We start from the raw sequence: 21,324 nt of genomic DNA on the forward strand, positions 1-21,324 counted from the left end.
CTCCAAGCACAGAGTTCTCATGTCAAAGCCTCGTTTTGCCTTTTTACAGAGGCTGTTTTTCCAGAAGGCTTTGCGCAGGTAGAACCCACCTGCCAACTTCCCAGCATTTTGCTTGGCACTGGCCAGGGAAGCAGAGGCAGCCTACCTTTTCTTGGTGGGCGTGATTTCGGCTGGTCTTTTCTCTGAGTGTGTGGTCGGTGGGGTACCCGGAGGGTTTGATTTCTTGCCCATAAGAGGAGCCATTTCTTTGTTCTCGTTGATCATTGTCCTAGAAGAGACACTTCAGTCAGTGAGTATTGTCCTTTTAATTGTGTTAGGCAGTTTGCTTATCAATATGACATTTAAAAAGGAGGAATTGCTTTCACCATCATGTAGTGCTTAACCACCAGATGGTCTCTCCACCTTCTATAGCAACTTAACCCATTTTTGCCCGGTCCACAGGTGTACACATTTGGTCCCTGTTGCAAACACGCAACATTGGGCAGGAATGGCTTAATCTCAGGGCCTAACTCACTTATTTGCCATCGGTTTTAAAATATAATCATTTTACAACTGTTATATCTTAGCAAAACACTGCTTTTGTATCTTTGACTGATGTTTTGTGTTTATGTTGCCTTCTGTATATTTAAATTGACTATGGCTGCCATCTTACACACATTTACCTGAGAGTAGCTTCCAATGATTTCAGTGGGACTTACTTCTGAGTAGGCATGCATAGGATTGTGCAAGTCTCCTTGAGCGCCTACCAATTGGAGGGGAAAGTTGGGATAAAAATAATTTAAATAAAATCTACCTTCGCTGAAGTCTTCTGCCTCAATCACCATCCCTATTCAGCCTAACTTGATGTCACTGTATTCAGTTACACTCATCCCTTGTTAGCTGTTATCTCTCCCTTCACTCCAGTCCTTCTGTCAAAATACACATTGTAAAAACCTAGGGCAGGGATTTTCAACTTTTTTCACCTCATGGCACACTGAGAAGACACTACCATTGTCAAGGCACACCATCAGTTTTTTTGACAACAGTCAAGGCACACTGCACTGCCAATGGAGAGTCTCACATCCCCCAATGGCCCTACTAATATATGACCCCCCCTCAAACCCCCACAGCACACCTGCAGACCATTCACAGCACACTGATGTGCCCTGGCACAGTGGTTGAAAATCCCTACCCTGGGGCAGAGACCTGACTCTTTTCCAGTTATGTAACTTTATAAACCGCTTTATACATTGATGTTGTTGTATGAATAAAAGCACAAGGGTTTAGTCTGTGACTCAATGCCCCATTGGTCAGTGTTCATTACACTTATATCCCACCTTTCACTCACGATATTCATATCTCCCAGTCAAGCACTCACTGGACCTAGACCTGCTTCACTTCAGCAAGATGGCTATATCATGTGGCCTTTGACCATACCCTGGATCCTAGTGGAATCTTTAAAACCATTGAAAACTACAAATCTAAGCCCATTGAACAGTACCACTCTCAAGTCTGAATAGCCGTGCAGTTATTTCATGGGAATTCTATCTGTGAGCACATCTGTGAGTTTCAAACCCGTGTGGGATTTGCAACCACACATTCACTCCAGTCTAGGGGTTTATTTGTGGGGGGAAAAGTTATCCCAGTCCCTCCTCCAGAGCCATCAATTATCCTTCAGCCATCTTCTCAATTCTGGACATATCCCAGCAGCATTTGCTTGCCAAAAGGACAAAAGGGATTGCCCTTCTGAGAGCCCAATCCTAACCAATTTTCTAGCACTGATGCAGCCGCAGTGCAGCCCCAAGGAAAGGGAACAAATGTCCCCTTACCTTGAGGTGACCTCCATGAGTGCACCCCCATTGAAGGATGCAGCGCACACCCCATTGACACAGCTGCATTAGTACTGAAAACCTGGATAGGATTGGGACCTGAAGCAGTAAATTTCTTGGTCCTGCAAGCCTTTCCCTGCAAGTCTAGGATGCTGTCTTACACTTTGAGGACACAAAACTCACAGATATCTGACAGCCACATGAGTTTCTCGATGTTCAAAAACCACCTGGAAATTTCCAAACTCCCCAATTAAGAAATAAAAAGAGTATTTGGTTTATTCCATGGGAAAGAACTCACAGATAAGGAAACCTACATGGGTTTTGCATCCAAACATATGCTACAGCTATAGCAAATACTGGTTTTCACGTGGATTTTTGCACATTTGTTCTGGACCTCAGTCCAGATTGTTTCTTCTTCCAGGTCATACTAAGCATGACAAAATCTAGAAGGCATCCCTGAAAAGGAATGTTTACAGATCTCTTGAAGATCAGATGAAATCAGGCTTTCCTTTTCCGCTGAGATAGTTGGCAACCTTCAGTCTCGAAAGACTATGGTATAAGCCTACAGCACTTGGTATTCCCAGGCAGTCTCCCATCCAAGTACTAACCAGGCCTGACCCTGCTTAGCTTCCAAGATCAGACAAGAGCAGGCATGTGCAGGGTAACAATTGCTGCCTCTCTGCTGAGAATGCCAAGACCAAGGTTGCCCTATCCATGAGGCCAACTGAAACATTGGGCAGTAATTGGTGGGGGGCACTCATCTCTGTCTGTCTACCTACCTCCATTGCTCCTCTCCTCCTGAAATAGGAAAGGAAGAGGGGGACAGAAAGGAAAAGGAAATGTGGAAGGAAGATGAGTGCTGAGCTAGAACACTGGAGAGTAGGAGAGGTCATCAGGGAAGGAGGAGCAGCATTTGGGATGCCACCTCAGGCATCAGGAGGTCTTGGGCTGCTGGCACTGGCCGATATCTTCCAATGCCCTGGCCAAATGCCATCCCCTAATTGCACAGCACCTTACCGCACTAAGTGTTACTCTCCCTTATGCAATGGTGCTCCACTCACCTCTGCCACTTTTCTTCTGATTTAATTGAATTGAATTTCAATTCCTCTGAATTGAAAGGAAAAGGTGCTAGAGTGAAAGAGGAACTGGGGAAAAGGCAAAAATCAAAGTGGACTTTTTCACTATTTAAAGCAGTTTGGAGTCATGGGGAGCCCTGCAAAGGGGTCTGTGGGCTCCCAAGACCTTCCAGAGGGTCAGCATTACAACAAGTAAGTGAAAAAAAACCCTTTAGTCCCTAGCAGTAGCATGATCGTGGCAATCACATCGCTGTCTTCTCCCCTCCCCTACAAGAACTTACAGCAGTTCCCAAACTTCCAGAGAGTTTGGGAACTGCTGAGCAGTGTTGTAGACTCTCCTCCACACTTCCTGTTCGACTGCCATTGAAACTTGAAAAAAATATAAATAGCACACAGTGAGCACTCAAACAGGATAGAAACTGTGCTGGGGGGTTAACTGCTACAGCCTTCTTTCTCCCCTGAGGTTTTGTGACATTTTGTACATATCTCTATGCACTATTTAACAAACAAGCAAGAAAAATACAAGGCTCAAACTCATGCATACTCTATAGTGTTTGGCATTTAGCTTTGCCTAAGGGTATTGCTCTCCTGCAATTAGTTTGTTGAAACACAGCACAGTATTTGAGTATATTATTCACCAATGTCCTCCTATAATGGTTACTCACAAGTAAGTTCCATTCAGCAAAGTCCTTTCTCAGGCTAATTTCAAACTTCCTGTTTGCAAGTTCAGCCAGTTTTATTGTAGCCTTCCCAGAATGGCTGGAGGAATTAGTGCTGCCTTACCCTCAAATTTCCTCTAAGGGGGTGGGGGAGGTATTGACTTAATGATTGCTTGTCATTATTCCCCCCTTTCCATTCTAGGGGGATTGTTAGAACAGTGTTTCTCAAACTGTGGGTCGGGACCCACTAGCTGGGTCGTGAGCCAATTTCAGGTGGGTCCCCATTCATTTCAATATTTTATTTTTAATATACTAGACTTGATACTACCATGGTCCGTGACTGCATTTGGGGAAATGTTACAGACCTGTACTTTTAACAAGCTACTATGTATATTCTTTTAACAATGATAGTAAATGGGACTTACTCCTGGGTAAGTGTGGGCAGGATTGTAGCCTAGGATTGTTAAAAATTTTCCTGCTTGATGATGTCACTTCTGGTCATGACATCACTTCCAGTAGGTCCTGACAGTTTCTCATTCTAAAAAGTGGGTCCCGGTGCTAAATGTGTGAGAACCACTGCATTAGAAGGTATATCTGTCAGCCAGAAACCTCTAAACAACCTTTTCCCATGAGGCCTTGAAACTTGAGGTCTGGTGTATCAAGATTCGCTTGCTGACAAGCCCCATTTATTTCCAGACAGGATTCAGTGACATGACAGGCAGCCCAATCCCAACCTGCACTGGTGCAGCTGGACTGAGTGGCCTATGCTGTATCCAGTGCAGGCTGGAGGGTAAGGGGATATTTTTCCCCTTTCCCCAAGCAGTGCTCCAGCCTGTCCATGGGCTACTCGAATCTGCACCAGCTAAATTGCTGGCGCAAATCCGAGCAGCCCCTGTAGAGATTTCTGGCCTGGAAAGGGGGTGAGTGTATGGTGAAACCTGTTCCACTGAACCTATTCCTCTCCCAGGCCTGAACCGTGCCTCTCCACCTTTCCCCTCTGCCCCCAAATCCCCCTCCCCACCTTCATTCCACCCTCCCACCACCCTTCTCCTGCTGTTTGGTGGAGTACTCATCTCTGCCAGCAGCCATTGGTGGGGATACAGTGCTGGTGGGCCAGCAGTGGCATTTCTACTGCCGCTACTTGCGCTAGAGTAGTTGCAGATATGCTTTACAGTACACTTGCAACACTCTAGGCTGGCAAAGCAGCTGCGGTGCCAGTAGAGAGTAAGCAGAGGATTGTGCTGTGAGAAGCATACTGGAACAATGCCACCTTTTAATGGTGGTGGAAGACCACCTGTCCCCTCTGGCAGCCCCCTCCCTTTCCACAGCCTCTGCATACACATTCCATTCTTGAGGCACAGAATAGTTTTCCCTGAAAAGTTCTACTTTATTCTTAAACCAACAACCTCAAGTGCAATTACTTGAAAGTAATCCATTTAGACTGAAATGAGACTTGGCAGTACCTTCTCCCATCCTGCCTCTCCCATTTTTCTCATTTCTTTGAGTGTTACGGAGAACATGTAATGGCCCCCACCTCTTCCGTCCAAGTGATAGTTGGCCGCCTGAGGGGACATGCAAACGCTGGCTCTTGCCTCAAGAATCTACCCAACTTGTGGTTTATCTGGATTATGTGTCATCCTCCTCCTTTGATTTTTGCATTATTCATGCCACTACGTGATCTCATTCATTCTGTAAGCCATTCTAGATATCCCACACTATACACAAGCAGAGTATATAGTACTCAGAGATAGACTGTTTCTGCACGGGGAGGTTTCATTGCTTGCCTTCAGATGGAGAATGGGGAAGGACAAGGAGCTACTTAGAGCCCAATCCTATGCCTGTCTACTCAAAAGTAAGTCTCATTATAGTCAATGGAGCTTACTCCCAGGAAAGTGTGCATAGGATTGTAGCCTCAACCCTCTCTCCTCTTGTTTTTCTAATCAGAAATGCTCCCTGCAATTGCTTTTCTATCTATGGAGAAACAGACATTGGGGGCATGAATCTGAAGTTAGTATGTAGTTTGGGAGTGCTCCCAAACTGACACTGCTCTGGGAAGCCTGCATGATACTGGTGTCAAGCATTTTTTTTTACCAGCTTTGACTTGTGTGCCAGTTGCATCCTTGTGTGCCAGTTGCATCCTTTTCCTGATTATGTCAGTCTTCATGGTTCTCTGTGCTTAAGCTACCCTGACCAGTAACTTGTCTACTGTAATGTATTTCATGCAGGGCTGTCCCTGAAGACTGTAAACTTCAAGTTGTGGGAAATGCAGCTGCCAGGTTATTGACTGAGAAGAGCTGTTCCCCTGCCTGCTTTTCCTCTACTTTAGTTTTCTGAATGAATTAAATCATGTTGCAGCATGAATAATGGATCCCAAAGGAGGATATGACACATTAAATGCAGAATCTCTACAAGTTGGGCTAGAAACTTGAGGCAAGACCTAATGATTGCATGCCTGTCCCAATGACTGTGGTGGAAGAGGTGGCTCCCTAGCCGATATCCTCAAGGAAAGTTTGGGAGAATAAGAACTGCCTGGCTAGATCAGATGTCAAGGCCCCTGAGGCAGGGACCTACATTTGTTTACTTTGGAAAGTGGCACAAGCACATATGGCATCAGTCATTCAACAATCTAGCCCAGACAGCCAGATGATTCTGAAAATCCATAATCACAGCAGATTGGCCATCTTGTATTACTGTACTGGTCAACAGCATATAGTACTACTCAGAGATAGACTGCTTCTGTATAAGGAGGTTTCATGTAGCTATCTTGGCTAATAGCCCTTAATAGACCTCTCCTCCTCCCTGAATTGGTCTAACCCTATTTGCTGTCATCAAAGCCTGTGGCCATCACAACATCATGTAGCAGCAAATTCCACAGCATAATTATGCATTGCACCAAGCCATATTTTCTTTTTCACTACACTTCCTCTCCATATTCCTCTTCCTTTCAGATCCAGGGAGGGGGAGGAGGAGTAGAAAGAGGAGGAGTGATGGAAGTGGTAGCTGGCATGCAATCAAGTAAGGAGATGGCATTTGGTGTGCCGCCTCAAGCAGGGTTGCCATCAGATGTTGAACAGATGGGGCACTGACTGAGGGCACAGGATCATCATAGGGCCCACCTGGGTGGGTTGACCTGACCCCTCAGCTCCAGTGGCAGCACTAGCACCCAATGTGCCATCAGAGAATGGGTGGAGGTGCCATGGAGGCCCAAGTCCCTCCTTCAACCTGGCACTGCCATTGATATCAAGACCTGGGAGGCCCAACGTGAATTTACAACTCAGTTGATCGCAAGTCCTCTGAAACTTTAGTTTTCTAAAAACTAGCAGAGAATAAACAAACCTTCCTGAGGAGTGAGTTCAACAACCTTGGAGCTATCCCTGTGAAGGCCCTGCCCCATATCACTACCTTCTCAGTACCTCCAACCGGGGGGAGGGGGTGGGGAGACAGGGAAGAAAGTGTCCATAAATGACCCAAGAATATTGGGGAAGGTTCATTTAAAAGTGACCAGTATGAGGCTGGTTATTTTGTTTTCAATCCCTTTCCTAATACAGTAATTCCCAGGGATGGGCGAGTCCAGCATGGCTTGACTTGAGTCAGTCATGAGTCTTTGCCCCTGCGACTTGACTCGAAAATGAGTCCTAACAGGCAGACTTTCCGAGTCACCCAGAGCATTTTTGTGACTCAGAAAGATTCAAGTCACAAGCCTTTTCCTTTAAAAAGCCAGCCGTGGCTCCGCGGAAAAAACGGGACTACTGCTGGGCAGTGTGTGTGTTTTGGAGTTCTCTTTAAACACTCCCCTGCTGTCCCCCCCATTCCATCAGAAAGGCAGCAGTGCAGAACACGCCAATCGGTTCCCTCTGTACGATCCCACCCCAGCCACAATGAACCCCCCCCTTCGCATCACGGGTACAGGTGGGAGGGAGGGAGGATGCATCCCAGTTTGGCAAGGTGGGAAGGGGATGGGGGCAGTGGAGCGAGCGATGCAATGAGCACACAAGCCATGGATGGCTCTTTTTCTATCACTCCAGGAATCACCTTCCCCCTGCCTCCTCCAGCCTCTCCTGCTTGCAAAACGCACTTGTCCCTATGGTGAAAAATGGCTCCTCTTCTCCCCCTCCCTCTCTCAGAGACACATCCTCCGTCCAATGGATGGTCTGGGGGACAAGAAAAGGCATCTCCCTCCCCTGTGATCTGTACACATGCAGGACCCTCACCCACCCAGCCAAAGTTGTTACTTTTGCAAAATTGGCTACTTCTGCAACCTGAGACCCTTAAAGTTTTAAGCCCAAACAAAAAAAAAAACTAACCATTTCTCTTCACCACCACCTCAAGCCCCTGTCTCTGAATATAATATACCCTGCTTCTGGTTGCTGCTGCTCCTGCATGCAATGCCCGGCTTCCAGGTCAGCGCAAGATGTTTTTTGGGCAACACAGAGGTGACGCAACCCCAAGCAGCACCCCCAACATTTCTGGGCAACTTGAGTTGCCCAAATCCATGGTGACTCCTAACTCAGCAGCCCCAGATGCTAGTGTTTGCCCACGTGTTTGACACACGTGACTGCACAAGTCAGCAAAAAACACGCATTTTCGCGACTCGGACTCAAGTCATTTGACTCAAGTTCCCATCCCTGATAATTCCTAATGTGTGTGTCTGTGTGTTGCAGCATGACACTTATAGGCAACCGATATACGATACTGGTGTTATTTCTTGATTACTATGCCAATGAGATAAAAGCACTGGGTGTTATCAACTCCCATTTGTTTCCCATTGACTGTGATTCATACAATCCCCTCTTCGTACTTTATTCACACCTCACAGTCTTCAGAGCCCTGCTCAGTTGTGAGGTTCACTGGGTGGCATTTAGCAAGTCATCCTAATCTTGTTCATATGTTGCATCCAGCATACATAGAATTGGTATATGATTGTGGATCTGTACACACATGCAGTTATTCCTGTTAAGTTCATCTTGTGTACAGTAGTATGCATGATCTTTACCTTTTTAAAGGATCCCAGCACTGGATTAACTCTTTAAATGAGTGAATGACATTCCCACAAAATTTTTTACATGTGTACAAACATATGCAGGCATATATAATACAAAGTGTGTTGTATTATATTCTTCTCTCAAGCTAATCTGTCTCACAGAGTTGTCGAGAGAACAACTTGGAAAAAACCAATATAAACTGTCCTGATCTCCTTGTGATAAATTAAAAAATTAGAACACAATTCTTTCTTATATCCACCCACTTTTCTGTTTGGTTCCTGTATAGCGGTAGTCTTCTGGATTTTTATTTTTTAAGCCATGAGCATATTAGATCACAGTAAAATTAAACACAACATTTACATGGATTGACAGCAGTCTCTGAAAGAGAATCCAGGTGACTTTGACTTGCTTTTGTACTCTAGGCCACATTTTTTTTCAGTTTTTTCTTATTTCTCTTTTGAGTTCTCTGATCATCTTAACAATACCTCAAATTTTCATTTTTTAGATGATACATTTTAATTATTATCCCTATGTTTAAACACACACACACACACACACACACACACACACACACACACAGAGCATCTTATTATAAAATCAAGAACCCAAAATAAAATCACAATTTTCTCTCAAAAGTTCAAAATAAAACAATCAGAATTATGAACCAAAACGTTCAGCTGCTTTGGAGAAAGCCCTGGGGCCTTCCTGGGGAGGGAATGCTCCAAGGAAGGTGCCATAAAATAAAAATACATTTGGGAGGGTGAAGTCTTACCTTGGTTAAAGAATTTCCATTTGCTGGCAGGAAAGGAAAAAGATTTCAAGTGGCAACAAAGAAATCCAAAAATCGTGGCTCTCAGGTGTTCTGTTGCAACATCCCCAAAGGTGTGAAACCACCAAGAAAATATACCGTCTCTTAAAATAATCCCAAAAACGTGAGGCACCCCTTCCTGTGTCACTCGGCTGACTTGGGCGCAGTTTTCCTGGATTATAGTGCAGAGATGCTTTCAGCGGCACAGGGTTACACCTGACCCATGGCTGCTGGCAAGAGACAAACTTGCTAGACCACAAATTTCTTGGCTACTCATCACCAGGGATGATGCTTCCATCAACAATTACACATGAAAAAGAGACGTGAGTCATATAATAACAAATTAAAGACGGGTGAACATTCTCTAAAAGGGAGCCTCCGATTTTGCAATGTTGATTTCGGTCGTTCCTCCCCCTTTATTGGCAAAGAACAATAGTTATAATGAACAGAAGACTCCAATGATCTTGCCACTTGTATTTCTTCTCGGTAATAGCTAGTCTGGTCCAGTTAGTTTTCTTTCCTAATAATGCACTTTAGAATGTTGAAAGTGCTTCACATATGTTACTGCAAGCATTATCACAACAGCCCTGTGAGGTAGGCTGGTATTGTCAGGGCCAGCCCCATCCATGAGGCCAACTAAGGGCCTGACCCAGAACCCTGTGTTCTGTTAATGCAGATAAGCAAATCCACGGGAACAGAGTGTGTGGATAGCAAGAATCAACGGTAACCCAATCTGATCAATGTTTTCATTTAGTTTCAGTCTTGCTCATGCTAAGTTAAAACTGCCAATTAAAAACGCATTTTAAAAATGTAGTAACATCCGGTTTGCAGAAAAATTTAGGAAGGCGGGACCCAATTGGGCATCTTGCCCCAGGCCCAATACTAGCTGCAGTGGCCCTGCAGTGTCAAGTCAAGTTCTTTATTCCACATTTCAGTCCCCCGTAGCATTTCAATCTTACAGTTTACAGAAACAAATATTACACCAAGAGCCAAAGTCCATGTTAGGTTGGAGCTCTGTGAGTGGAACACCCAACATAATATACTTCTTGTAAAAGATGCTGCTGTGGGAGCTTGATATGGATGGTGGCTGTGGGGGGGGGGGTCCAATCTTGCCCCAGCACTGATTCCTTGACTTAAATTCCTCCCCCCTAAAAGCTGGAGTTAGCCACGGAGGAAAACATCATACAAGTAAAATTTTGCAACCATAGCTAATAGCATTTGGATTGGGGCCATAAAGTGGGAGGAATTGTTAGCCGTCTCTCACCCCTGATTTTGCAACCCCAGTCCAAACTGCAGATCCACATGTCTCCTCCCTCCCTGCCCCAGAGGTTTCCAAATTATGTTGGAGAGCTCATGCAGAGCTCCATGTAATATGTAGTTTGACCCCACATGAAGTTGGTGAAGGTGAGATTTGGCCTGAGAGACTTCCAAGCCTACAACTGAAATACCACCAATCATCTGGTTTCTTTAACTGAGAAGGGCTGGGAGCACCAGGCACGCTGCCTTGAATTCCATAGAAAACTGGTGGAATCGGAATGTACAGATAACCAAAAACAAGATACCTTTGGGTTTGATACCGAAGATGCAGACTTCTCTGGTGGCTGTTGTTCCTGGTGTCTCTTCTGCATCTTTGTTTAGATTGTGAGCCCTTTGGGGGCAGGAAATGATTTATTTTGCTATGTAAATTGCTTTGTGAACTGCTTTTTTTGTGAAAAGTAGTTCCTTACCCTGAGGAGACCTCCAGCAGCCTCTAGTCCTGCGCTGGATGTGGGACTTTTGTTAGGATTGGGTTACCCATCAGTTAAATGGCAGGCGATTAAGCAATTAAACTTTCAAATGGATGGTAGTCCTATTTATTTTTCCATTTTTTTATCCCGCCTTTCCTCTCAAAGTCCCAAGTCTTCAGTAACAATAAAATAAAATATCCTAAATTTAAAGTTAAATTTAAAAGACTAACTAAACGGCAAAACAACCAAAAACTTCAGCAGCAGGCGCCAACGAATCCTAGGCCACCTTCACCCTGCAAAGGCTTTAAGTGTTTTTTAAAAAATTAAGAGGGGAGGCGATGATAAACCATGAAGCAAGGAATTCCATACCTGAGGAATTGTCACAGAGAAGCCGCTGTCCTGCATGCAATCTAACTTTGGTTAACGGCAGTACACAGAGCATAGCCTCCCCAAGATCTCAGTATACAATCTCCACAGTTATACATTCTGTCCTCCATTTAGAAAGCACTCTGTTCTAATAACATTGGAATCCATTCTTAAGAATATAGGAAAAAGGAAGGGCATGAGGCACCCCCCCCACACACACACACAGCTTTCAGCCCCACTGGTTGTATGTATCCAGGGGATTAGAACTCAAATCAGAACTCAAATCAGAAATCAATGGCCTAATGAAAGTCCCATCTAAGTGGGTCTATTTACAATTCCCAGGTCCAGCCACATCCTTTTATCCAAAAGAAGGGTGCCTCATGTCAATCCCATGTAGAAAAGCACAAATATCCCATCTCTAGCTGTGAGTGGCGCATGAGTCAGAGGTGAAAAGGACATTTCGGTGTCACAGAACCATCTCTGACACCAGGCAGGCAACACCATGGTGAGACATGTGAGGACTAGGTGGAGGCCCAGAGGTCCACTGCTACGTCCACAAGACGGAAGGTGATTAAAATTTGGTCATTCATGTCGAGTCAGGTGGAGACATTCTTGTGCTCATTCCTCTAGGAGTTGTGAAGTGATTTCTGAGAATCTTGTAAGGCCTAATTATTTGGAGATAGTTCATAGCTGGGATGTCAACATAGGGGACGAAGTGGGGGAGAAAGGTATTGGGGCCAGATTGCTCTGCACTCCTGCACTGAGCCTCCCATGGTACTTTCCCATGCCCTGATGGTGCATCGGGCATAATAATAATAATAATAATAATACAGGTATTTCTATACCGCCGTTCTTGGTCCTCAGATTTCTCCATGGACTTTATTCAAGGCGGTTTACATAGGCAGGCAAATTTAAATCCCTGTAGGGATTTTTACAATTTGAAAGGTTCTATCTTTCAAGAAACCACAACAATCAGATGTTACTTTCTTGATCTGGTCGCACATTCTGGCCTCCATCCTCCCAGCCTCAAAGCAGATGGAATAACTGGGCTCAGCTTGTCAGCCGGTGGCCTCGAACTGGCGACCTTCGGATGTTATCTTCAGGCAAATGGAGGCTCAACCCTCTAGACCAGACCTCCTGCCACAGGTATTGAGAGTTCAGGTGTTGGGTGGGTCCTCATCCACTTTCCAAATTTGCTTAATAGTAATTAATAATAACTCCTGCCACCAACCTGGAGCAGATATTTCCTTCCCCCCACCATTTCACAGTTTTATTGGGGTTCTTAATTGCTGCTGAATCATATAGCATCATTACCATTCTGCAACACTGTGTCATTCATTGCATTCATGTTTATGCTGTTTTAAGATGTTTTTGGTTTATCATGTTGGTTTGATTGTCATGGTAGCTGCGTTTTAATTTCTAGCTACTTTAAGCCTGAAAAGGTGGAAAAAAGACAGCTTTGATTAACACTATCACCAACAGCTACCCACTGTACAGCTCACCATAAATCATTTGAGTGACAGGACCCAAAGGTGGCCAGCACAAGGGAGTGATAAAATGATGAGAGAGAGACAGAGACAGAGACAGAGACTTCTGCATAGGACTGGACAGATGTCTCTGTTTCTGTTCCATCCGAACCTCACAGGTTCCTTTGATTTCCATTCCACTCTCTTCTGCTAAAAATCCATCATAAAAAAAATTAAATAAATATTTTCACATACAGTATTTCCTCCCTCCCCCCAAACTGGTACATTAATACATTGCAAAATATGCATTTGCAATGGAATAAACAGAACGCACAGGCACACCTGTATTCTGCAGAAAATTCCCCCCTCTCTGAAGCTGCCTGCAAAAGGGCCCATTGCTGCAATGGCAACTTTGAGGGCCCAAGGCAGCTTTGAATGGAGCGGGTGGGGGATTTGCAAAAGGAAAGCACCTCGGAGGAAAAACATTAATACAGCTCCTATTTTCATGACCCCAACTCAGACTGGCCCTCCACACGGCTATTTTAAAGTTTAAAAACCCCACCCAAAGCTAGGGATGTTTAAGGTCACACCTGAAGCACAAGGAAACACACAGTGTTTATGCCCTGTGATGTGCTCATACATTAATCTGCATTCAAATTTCTAAATTAACAAGTTGTGCAAGGATGTAATTATTTAAAGCAGGCATGTAAATAAATATAGTCACTTGCCTGATTGCCCCCAAGGTGACCACGTACCTCCATATTTTTCAAACTGGAGGAGAGTTGGCTTCTTTCAGACTATCAAATCGTGCAAATGACAGAGGTGCATATGAGCAGGAAGGCTCGTAAAATGTTTTATACAGTTCTATAAAAGACTGGTTAGGTTTGCCTCTGAAGACAACTGTTTGCTCATTCTCACATCCACAGAGACAATCAACACTTAGGCCAGTGATTTTCAACCAGTCCACAGGTGTGCCACTGGGACACAGTGGTTGAAAATTTCTGAAAAACTCTTTGGGGTTCTGCGACTCTATTTGCAGGGCAGGGGTGGCCAACCTTTCCACTTTTGGGCTCCTGGACATTTACCAATGGTGTAGAAGAGGGAATTTCAGCAGGTGTCATTCACAGATGACAAGGTGCACCTGCTGAAATTCCCTCCTCTACACCATTGGTAAAGGTTCAGGAGACCTAAATTTGAAAGGTTGGCCACTCCTGTACCAGGGCAACTGTCTGTAGTAATGAATTGTTTGTCCATCTTCCTCAGAGCCAATGGAGGAAGAGGGACAGACAATTCATTACTACAGACCGTTGTCCTAGAAGCAGAGTCGCAGAACCTAGAAGAGTTTCCCAGAAGCGGGCATGGACCATAAAGGAGACCATAGAGATCAGAGTGCCGTGAGTAGAAAAACGTTGAAAATCACTGGCTTAGACCAACTCAGATGGCAGGCATGTTTGTTACATGTACATTGGACAATGGCAACTTCAGAAAAAATATTTTCTCTGATGAAATTTCTATTGATTTTGATGGTGTCAACATTCAAACAAGCAGATTTAGGACTGCTGCTTTATTTAAAGTTTCAATTTATGATTTAGCAATGGGGGAACAAGCAACTTGTTGGAGGGTGCTTGCTTTGTTCCATACCCTTAACAGCCTATGACAGAGGTGGGGATTCATCTTAGGTTACAACAGTATGTATAAAAGCTATTTGTAGAAAGGCAGGGTGCAAAGAGCTTTTGGGGCCAAGGTGGGAGCTCTGAGATGAGAGGATGAAACAATCTCTGGCCCTCTCATTGTCTTTCTCACCACTTCTAACAATAGGATCAGGAAGTCAGAGGCAAAATGAGAGATCCTTGAATGTGGTTCATGATCTTGCCCCAAGCACTGTGGCCATCTGATGTAAAGTTTATAGCCAGGCAAAGAGCAGGACTTCCTTAGTGGTGGCACCTATTTGTGCAATTCTTCCTTACAGGAAGTTCATAAGCAGGGCTGGCCCAAGCCCTCCCAACCAATGCCTGAGGTGATGCAGCAAACTGTCTCTCCCCCTCCTAACCCGATGGCACACTCTGCTGATGTGCCACCCACCTGGTGGTGCTGTAGCTTTCTTCTCCTTCACACTTCCTCTTCCACTCTTTTCCCCCTTTTGCTTATAAATCCAGGGAGCAGGAGGAAGAGCTGCAGCAGAAGCTGCACTCTGGACTACTGCACACCACACTACTGGCACCCCACCAGGGAAGGAGGGGTGCATGCCAAAGGCCATTCTGATGGAGGTGGCCAGCAAATGTGGAGGCAGGTGGAATGGCATCCACAGCACTAACGGCTGGGGTAGTGGTGCTCATCACCTACCCACCCACACCTTTCAACACCCATCTGGCCACACCTGTCATTTGGTGCTCATCACCCACTCACCCACACCTGTCGTTTGAGGCGATTCTAACGCTTTGGCTCAAAAAAGGCAGGCCCTGTTTAGCCCCTTCCAACCAAGCACCCTGGAAGTTCTTTTGCTGAGCTGGCAACGTCATATCTGCCAATTCTTAGGAAACTTTGTTTAAACGCTTTTTAAATTTTGATTGTAGATTGAAAAAGTTACATCAGAAATTCATATAATCACATTTCTTTAACATTGTTTTTTTTTAAACACAGAATACATCAAAAGTACACTGATTCTTATTTTGCCAGTATTTAGTCAACCATCGCCAGCTTGTCACAAAAAAAGTTTGCTTTCTGTCTTTCTTCATTAACTGTAACATGTGTTATAAGTAGAGGTGTAATTTTTCCAATAAAAATGAAATAAAAACACATAACACTGCTTTCTGCCCTTCTCATTTAAAAAAAAATGAAAAACCTGCTGAAATCTGCAAAAAAATTAAAAATAAATAATGGGCTGGATTGGGGGTGCATGGGCAATGACTGTGGCTGCCTCTGCTGACACTATACCACCCATATCACCTGCCTTAGTACACTTTTAACATGATTATAATTTATAATTACAATTTATAAAAATGCTCCCTTGGAATAAAAATACATAACACCACTTTCTGCATTTTTCCTCCTTGGGGAAAAATGAAATCTGCAGAAAAAATAAAAATGTTTAAGAACACCTCCAGTTATAAGCCATTTTGTGGATCATTGGATCAAAACAGCAAAGGTAAGCTCTAAATAACAGACTGCTCGATTAATTCAGCACATATGTTACAACAACATACAGAAGCTTCCGGAATTTTCTGACCTCTTCGGTATCTGCCCATCAGTTCAAGGTCTGAAGTTGAAAATTAAAACACAAGCTACTTGTCCAAAAGTCATAAAAGGGGGCTGGAAAGGAAAACAAACAAGACAACATACAGTTAGATCCCTATCTTTTCTATTTCATCAAGCAACATATTTAAAGACTCATAAAGAAATTCATGTGGCATAAGGGTCAGAGAATGGTTTGAAAATGGCACTGAGTGCAGTGATTCCATCTCAGAAGGAGTCATAATTCAAGAAGAAGGCACCTGCTTGGCATGCACAAGGCCCCAGCTTCAGTCCGCCCCAGCGTCGTTGGAGAGGGGAACAAAGACGGTAGAGCTGCTGTTGGTCAAAGTGACAAAACTGGGTGAGATGGATCAGTGGACTTATAAGGACATTGCAGGTGTTCACCTGCCCAAATTAGGAAGACAACACTTTGTTTCTACCCTATCTGTCTATCCTCTCTTGCATGTACCACTTTCCTTGGGATTCTTCAATCCTAAATTTTCATTTTGAAACCCCAAAGTGAAAGCCAAAACATTTCAGCTGATCAGTGTGGTGGAAAGCAGCTTGTGACACTGTGTTTGCTCTGTTTCAGTGTTTCCAAGCCACTGATTATACAACCGATCCTCTTGCTTGAAAAAAAAACCCAGCAAAGCTAGGGCCATCCTGTGGACAACTGTCTCAGAGTCTAATGCTGGGCTCACCTTTGTGACGTAAGACACATTTGCAAGGCCTAACGCCAGGCCAGTGCCCATGCTAACCCAGCACTGGCTGGTGCTGGGCTAGTGCCAGGCAGGCACCCAGGCTCCACTGCTTGACGGTTGCAAGGACCGCCAAGCCGCAGAGAGGAAAGTGGGGCCGGGGGGGGAGGCATTCCAGGGAGGGAGGAGATGGGCAGGGAGAAGGCAGGGAGGCATGCCAGGGGGAGGGAGCAGGGAGGGAGGCAGGACTGGTGGAGTGATCTTGCGCGTTTGTGTGGGGCTTGGTGCCCGACACAAAAGCTCTGACTTCACTGCCGACCTTTTGGTCGGCAGTGAATTGAGTAGCCCCATTGCTGGTCTACTTCCCTTACCGGGGAGAAGAGGTGCCACCTTCTCCCGAGGTGCCACCTGTGGCTGCTGTTGGTGTGCAGGATGTGGCGGTAGCTATTTTCAGTGCTGCCGTTGGTGCACAGGATGTGGCGGTAGCCATTTTTGGTGCTGCCGCAGCTGCACACCATGGGAGCTCTGGATTGGGCTGCTCTGCAGCAGAGAGCCAGGGGGTGCCGCTTCCATTCACCTACTCTAGCCCACCGTTTTCCTCTCCTGCTTCACCCCCTCTTCTTTTTCCAATCCTTCCTTTTCCAAGGAAGCAGGAGGAACAGAGGCTGGTGTGTCACCGTGTAAGGCAGTGGTTCCCAAATTGTGACCCGTGGCTCCCTGGGGAGCCATGGAAACCAGCCAGGAGAGCCATGGAATCCTCACAAAAAACCTGCCAGCCTATACAATGGCCCAGTTGGTCAAGGGAGCCGTCAATAGAAAAAGTTTGGAAACCACTTACATTAACAGGAAGGATTTGACACACTATCTCAGGTGCCAGGGAGTAAGCCTGTGGACTCCAAGAGCTAAGGCTCCCATTAACCACGTTGAAAGACAAAGCAGGAGTCATACAAAACTGGAACTGTTTTCAAGTGGGTGCTCCTTTTTTTAGCAGGGGGAGAGTAACTGGCCCACCTCCCCCCAGCACTGTATGTTCTAGTGGCTGTCTGCTGGTATTCATTTGCATCTTTTAGATTGTGAGCCCTTTTGGGATAGGGAGCCATTTAGTTATTTTATTTTTCTCTGTAAACCGCTTTGTGAACTTTTCGTTGAAAAGCGGTATATAAATACTGTTAATAATAATAATAATAATGTAATCAGCAGCGTGTGGCCCAATCTGGCCCACAACCCACTATTTTGTCCATTGTGCTCTTCTAGAAATTTTAGACATGACCAAGATACCTCCTCCTCACAAAACCCCTCAGTGTGACATCATTCTATAAACAAACAAGAGGAGACACAAAGGAGACACAAACTTGGGGAGAGACTTCTTCCGGAGTTCTTGGCCTTCTGAATCGACATCATCTTCTGAAATAGGCTTGAGGGACCCTTCTCGTTTTCCATCTCTCAGAATAGGGACCAACGTCTTCCAGTTCTTCCCTGAAACTAACATAGGGATTGGCTTTCAATACTGCTTCTCTTCTCCAAAGCCTCCCCTCCTTAACCTCCTTGCAAAAAGACCTACCAATATACTGATACATTTTTATTCAAGAATAAAGCTTGATTCAAGTTCCCCCCCCCCCGGGTAGCGATTATAGACTTGTTCTCATCTCCGAACTGACTTTTTCAAGGCTTTATGGTGTGGTGAAGCAGTCTTGCAAACAAAATATGAATTTGCAGGGCGGAGGGGGGGTGTTTTCCTATCAATACTTTTCTTAATATATTGTTATGGGTTGAATGGTTCATTAGAGATAAATACAACACCTTCCCTGAATCTAGCAGCCTAGCATGTTACCAGTAGGAAGGCGGAGGTGGGGGAATGGAATGGACAAGATCCCTCCATTCCCTTGAATTTGTTCCATAAATTAAGGGGCTCCCAACTTTCCTTCTTTTGGACTGGGAGAGGGATAAGAACTTGTGAGGGGTGGTGTGGAGTAGGATTCTTAAGTGCAGGGGAGGGGGAGGTAGCAGCACAGGAGAGAAGAGAGCCAGGTGGGCTCAGTACACCCTCCAGCCCGGGGGGGGGGGGCAAGTGAAAGCAAGTGCCCAGGCCCGCAAGGCAAAGTTTTCTTTACACCTGGGAAGGTTCCCACTATCTAGCTATGACAAGGTCCTTTAACATTCCTGATTTTCTCACCTCTGCCAGCCTTAAAAGAAAAACTCAGGTTCCGTTTCAATTCCTCGGTGTTCCCGCCAGGGTCTTCATTGATGATGCCCAGATTGGTGTTCCACGTGGACCAGTTCACCTCATCCACCCTGTTCAGGAGAGGCAAGAGATTCCAAACCCCCTCCTGTTGTTGCTGCAACTGGAAGGCAGTCCTTTCAGAGCCAAGCTGGCCATGAGGCCAACTGATGCAGGCACCTCAACAACTGCACCTCAACAACTGCTTTATACCCCCTCCATCACCCTTCCCCCTCTCACTTGTTGTCTCCCCTGTGTCACTATCTAGATTGCAAGCCCTTTTGGGCAGAGGCCTGTCTTTTCACTCTATGTAAAGTGCCATATATGCTGACGGTGCTATATGCATACATGCATGCATGCATACATACATTTTCTCCACACCCTAGATTTGAAAATTCCCTCAGCCAAACTGCCTGAGGCAACTGCTTCAGCAGGATTCATGGAAGGATCAGTCCTGCCTATAAGGTTATAGCTGCAAGTAACTACCACTGTCGCCCTCTGGCTCCAGAGTAACGGCCTCCAGAATGGACCAGAGGAGCTCTCCATTCCCACCTCCTCACATCCCAAGGCTACCTGAGACAGAACCAGAACTACCTGAAGCACCACCGATAATCGTCCTTGCCATCTGGGGTTGTCCCCACCAAGACTTGCTTCCCAGACCGGAAGGGATTGATGATGCAATTCCAGTAGCTGTTCTCAATGTTCAAGATGGTGATGGCTCGCTGCATGGAGAGACAAGCAGACAGCAACAATTCATATGGTTAATGAGTTTTACAAGTTAAAACCTTCTCTCTGTGTGTAGTTAATCAGGTTCACACCACAGACCCAGGTGTTGTCTGAGGACTAAAGTGCAGAAACTTTGCTGAAGCATTGAGGAGACCACCTGAAAATGTCACTTTGAGTTCTATCATGGAGGAAGGCTCCATATCAAAGCTTACATATCAAATAAGACATGTAAAGAAGTGCTCGTTGCAAAACGTTCTGGGGTGAATTCCATGGCGCACACATAGTTCAGGCAAAGGTCAAAGCCTCACCGTCAAACCTGGTGATGCTTTCCAGCCAAGCGCAGGTATTTTCCATTGGTCTCCTGGTATATTACTACCCTTCTTCCTTTCCCCATATTGTTCAATTCCCTTTTCTTTTGGACTTTAATATGCCAATTCCATTTTGACCCTTTTTCTGCTTTGCCCACGTTCATGGATAACTCAGTGGATTGTCCCGTCTCTTTGCCCTGCAGACACACCTGTGGGTTTGACTTTTAATAAGAACCCTTAAGGTTCAGAGTTTTTTTCCCCCCAGATGGCCCACCTCTGCCTAGTCACCTTGGATGGTAGCAGCAGATACCATCTACCAAAGTTTTTTTCCTCCATTCAGCTGCTGGTCAAGTAAAGGCAAAGCAGGGAGCAGGAAGGGGTGTGTGCACACCCACCACTAGGCTATACTCCCCTTGGTCGATCAACCTGCCTTTCCCCAAGATTCACTCTCTTCCTCTCCCTGACAATTTACTGACCGTATAAATATAATAATACTTATTACAAGCTCCACAGAATTCCGTGGAGCAGCTTGAAATCCACTGCTTCGAAATCAGCGCACAAACACACACCGAGCCCAAGACAGACCAACCTGGAGCTTCCAGATGCTTTTGCTCTCCTGCGCAATTTTGTTGACGGTTTCTCCCATCAGGGCAATGAGCATGTTGAGGAGGAGGATGTAGGTCAGAATGACGTAAATCACCAGTAGGGTGATAAAGACAGACCTGAAGCGGTAGTTCTCTGTGAACTCCAGGTCGCCCATCCCGATGGTGAACTTGAAGAGTTCCATGCAGGTGGAGTAGAGGTTGTTGTAGGAAGGGCGGCGCTTGCACTGACAGGGGCAAGAGCTGTTGAACTGGTTCTTCTCCTGCCCCTCATCGTCTTCCTCGATGAGGGTCACCACGGCTGGCACAAAACAGGGGAGCATTATGTGGACGAGAAAAACAGAAATACAGGGAAGTGAAGGTAATGTCAATGCTAGAAATAATGTAGAGGACTACAGAATCCTGGGCAGGGCCTGAATCCCTTTTGGTAGTAGCAAGGGTAGGGCTGGCTCCAGGTTTCGACCCCTCTGCAAACCGTCCCCCATGGACCCCCTCATCCCTGGATAATTAAATCAGCAGGGAGGTGGGCGCAGCACTGCAATGACTTATCTAGGGACCGCAAGCAGCCTCCTGGCCTCTTCGGTTGCCTCCTGGAAGCCTCCTGGGTAAGTCACTTCTGGTTTGTGCCAGCAACTTCCAGTCACATCTA

General features: G+C 45.5%; 2 protein-coding genes and 1 long non-coding RNA gene across 4 annotated transcripts in view; 1 reads left to right on the plus strand and 2 right to left on the minus strand.

Annotated features, from left to right (window-relative positions):
- TRPV3 (transient receptor potential cation channel subfamily V member 3) overlaps nt 1-264 on the minus strand; it is a 30,465-nt gene extending 30,201 nt beyond the window's left edge. For both annotated transcript variants that reach the window (XM_066634854.1, XM_066634853.1), the window contains exon 1: nt 146-264. In XM_066634854.1, coding sequence (XP_066490951.1) covers nt 146-264 — 119 coding nt within the window. The remainder of the gene's footprint in view (nt 1-145) is intronic.
- LOC136658353 (uncharacterized) overlaps nt 1-21,324 on the plus strand; it is a 30,470-nt gene that overhangs the window by 7,633 nt on the left and 1,513 nt on the right. The gene's annotated exons all lie outside the window — the stretch shown is intronic.
- LOC136658350 (tax1-binding protein 3) overlaps nt 16,113-21,324 on the minus strand; it is a 94,874-nt gene continuing 89,662 nt past the window's right edge. Inside the window, exons 20-24 of the mRNA XM_066634851.1 lie at nt 20,663-20,976; nt 19,634-19,761; nt 18,995-19,113; nt 18,174-18,303; nt 16,113-16,201 (exon numbers count right to left, since the gene is read on the minus strand). Of these exons, the coding sequence (XP_066490948.1) occupies nt 16,189-16,201; nt 18,174-18,303; nt 18,995-19,113; nt 19,634-19,761; nt 20,663-20,976 (704 nt within the window). The 3' untranslated portion in view covers nt 16,113-16,188. The remainder of the gene's footprint in view (nt 16,202-18,173; nt 18,304-18,994; nt 19,114-19,633; nt 19,762-20,662; nt 20,977-21,324) is intronic.

This window comes from Tiliqua scincoides, chromosome 8, assembly GCF_035046505.1.
Source record: "Tiliqua scincoides isolate rTilSci1 chromosome 8, rTilSci1.hap2, whole genome shotgun sequence".
Taxonomy (NCBI): domain Eukaryota; kingdom Metazoa; phylum Chordata; class Lepidosauria; order Squamata; family Scincidae; genus Tiliqua; species Tiliqua scincoides.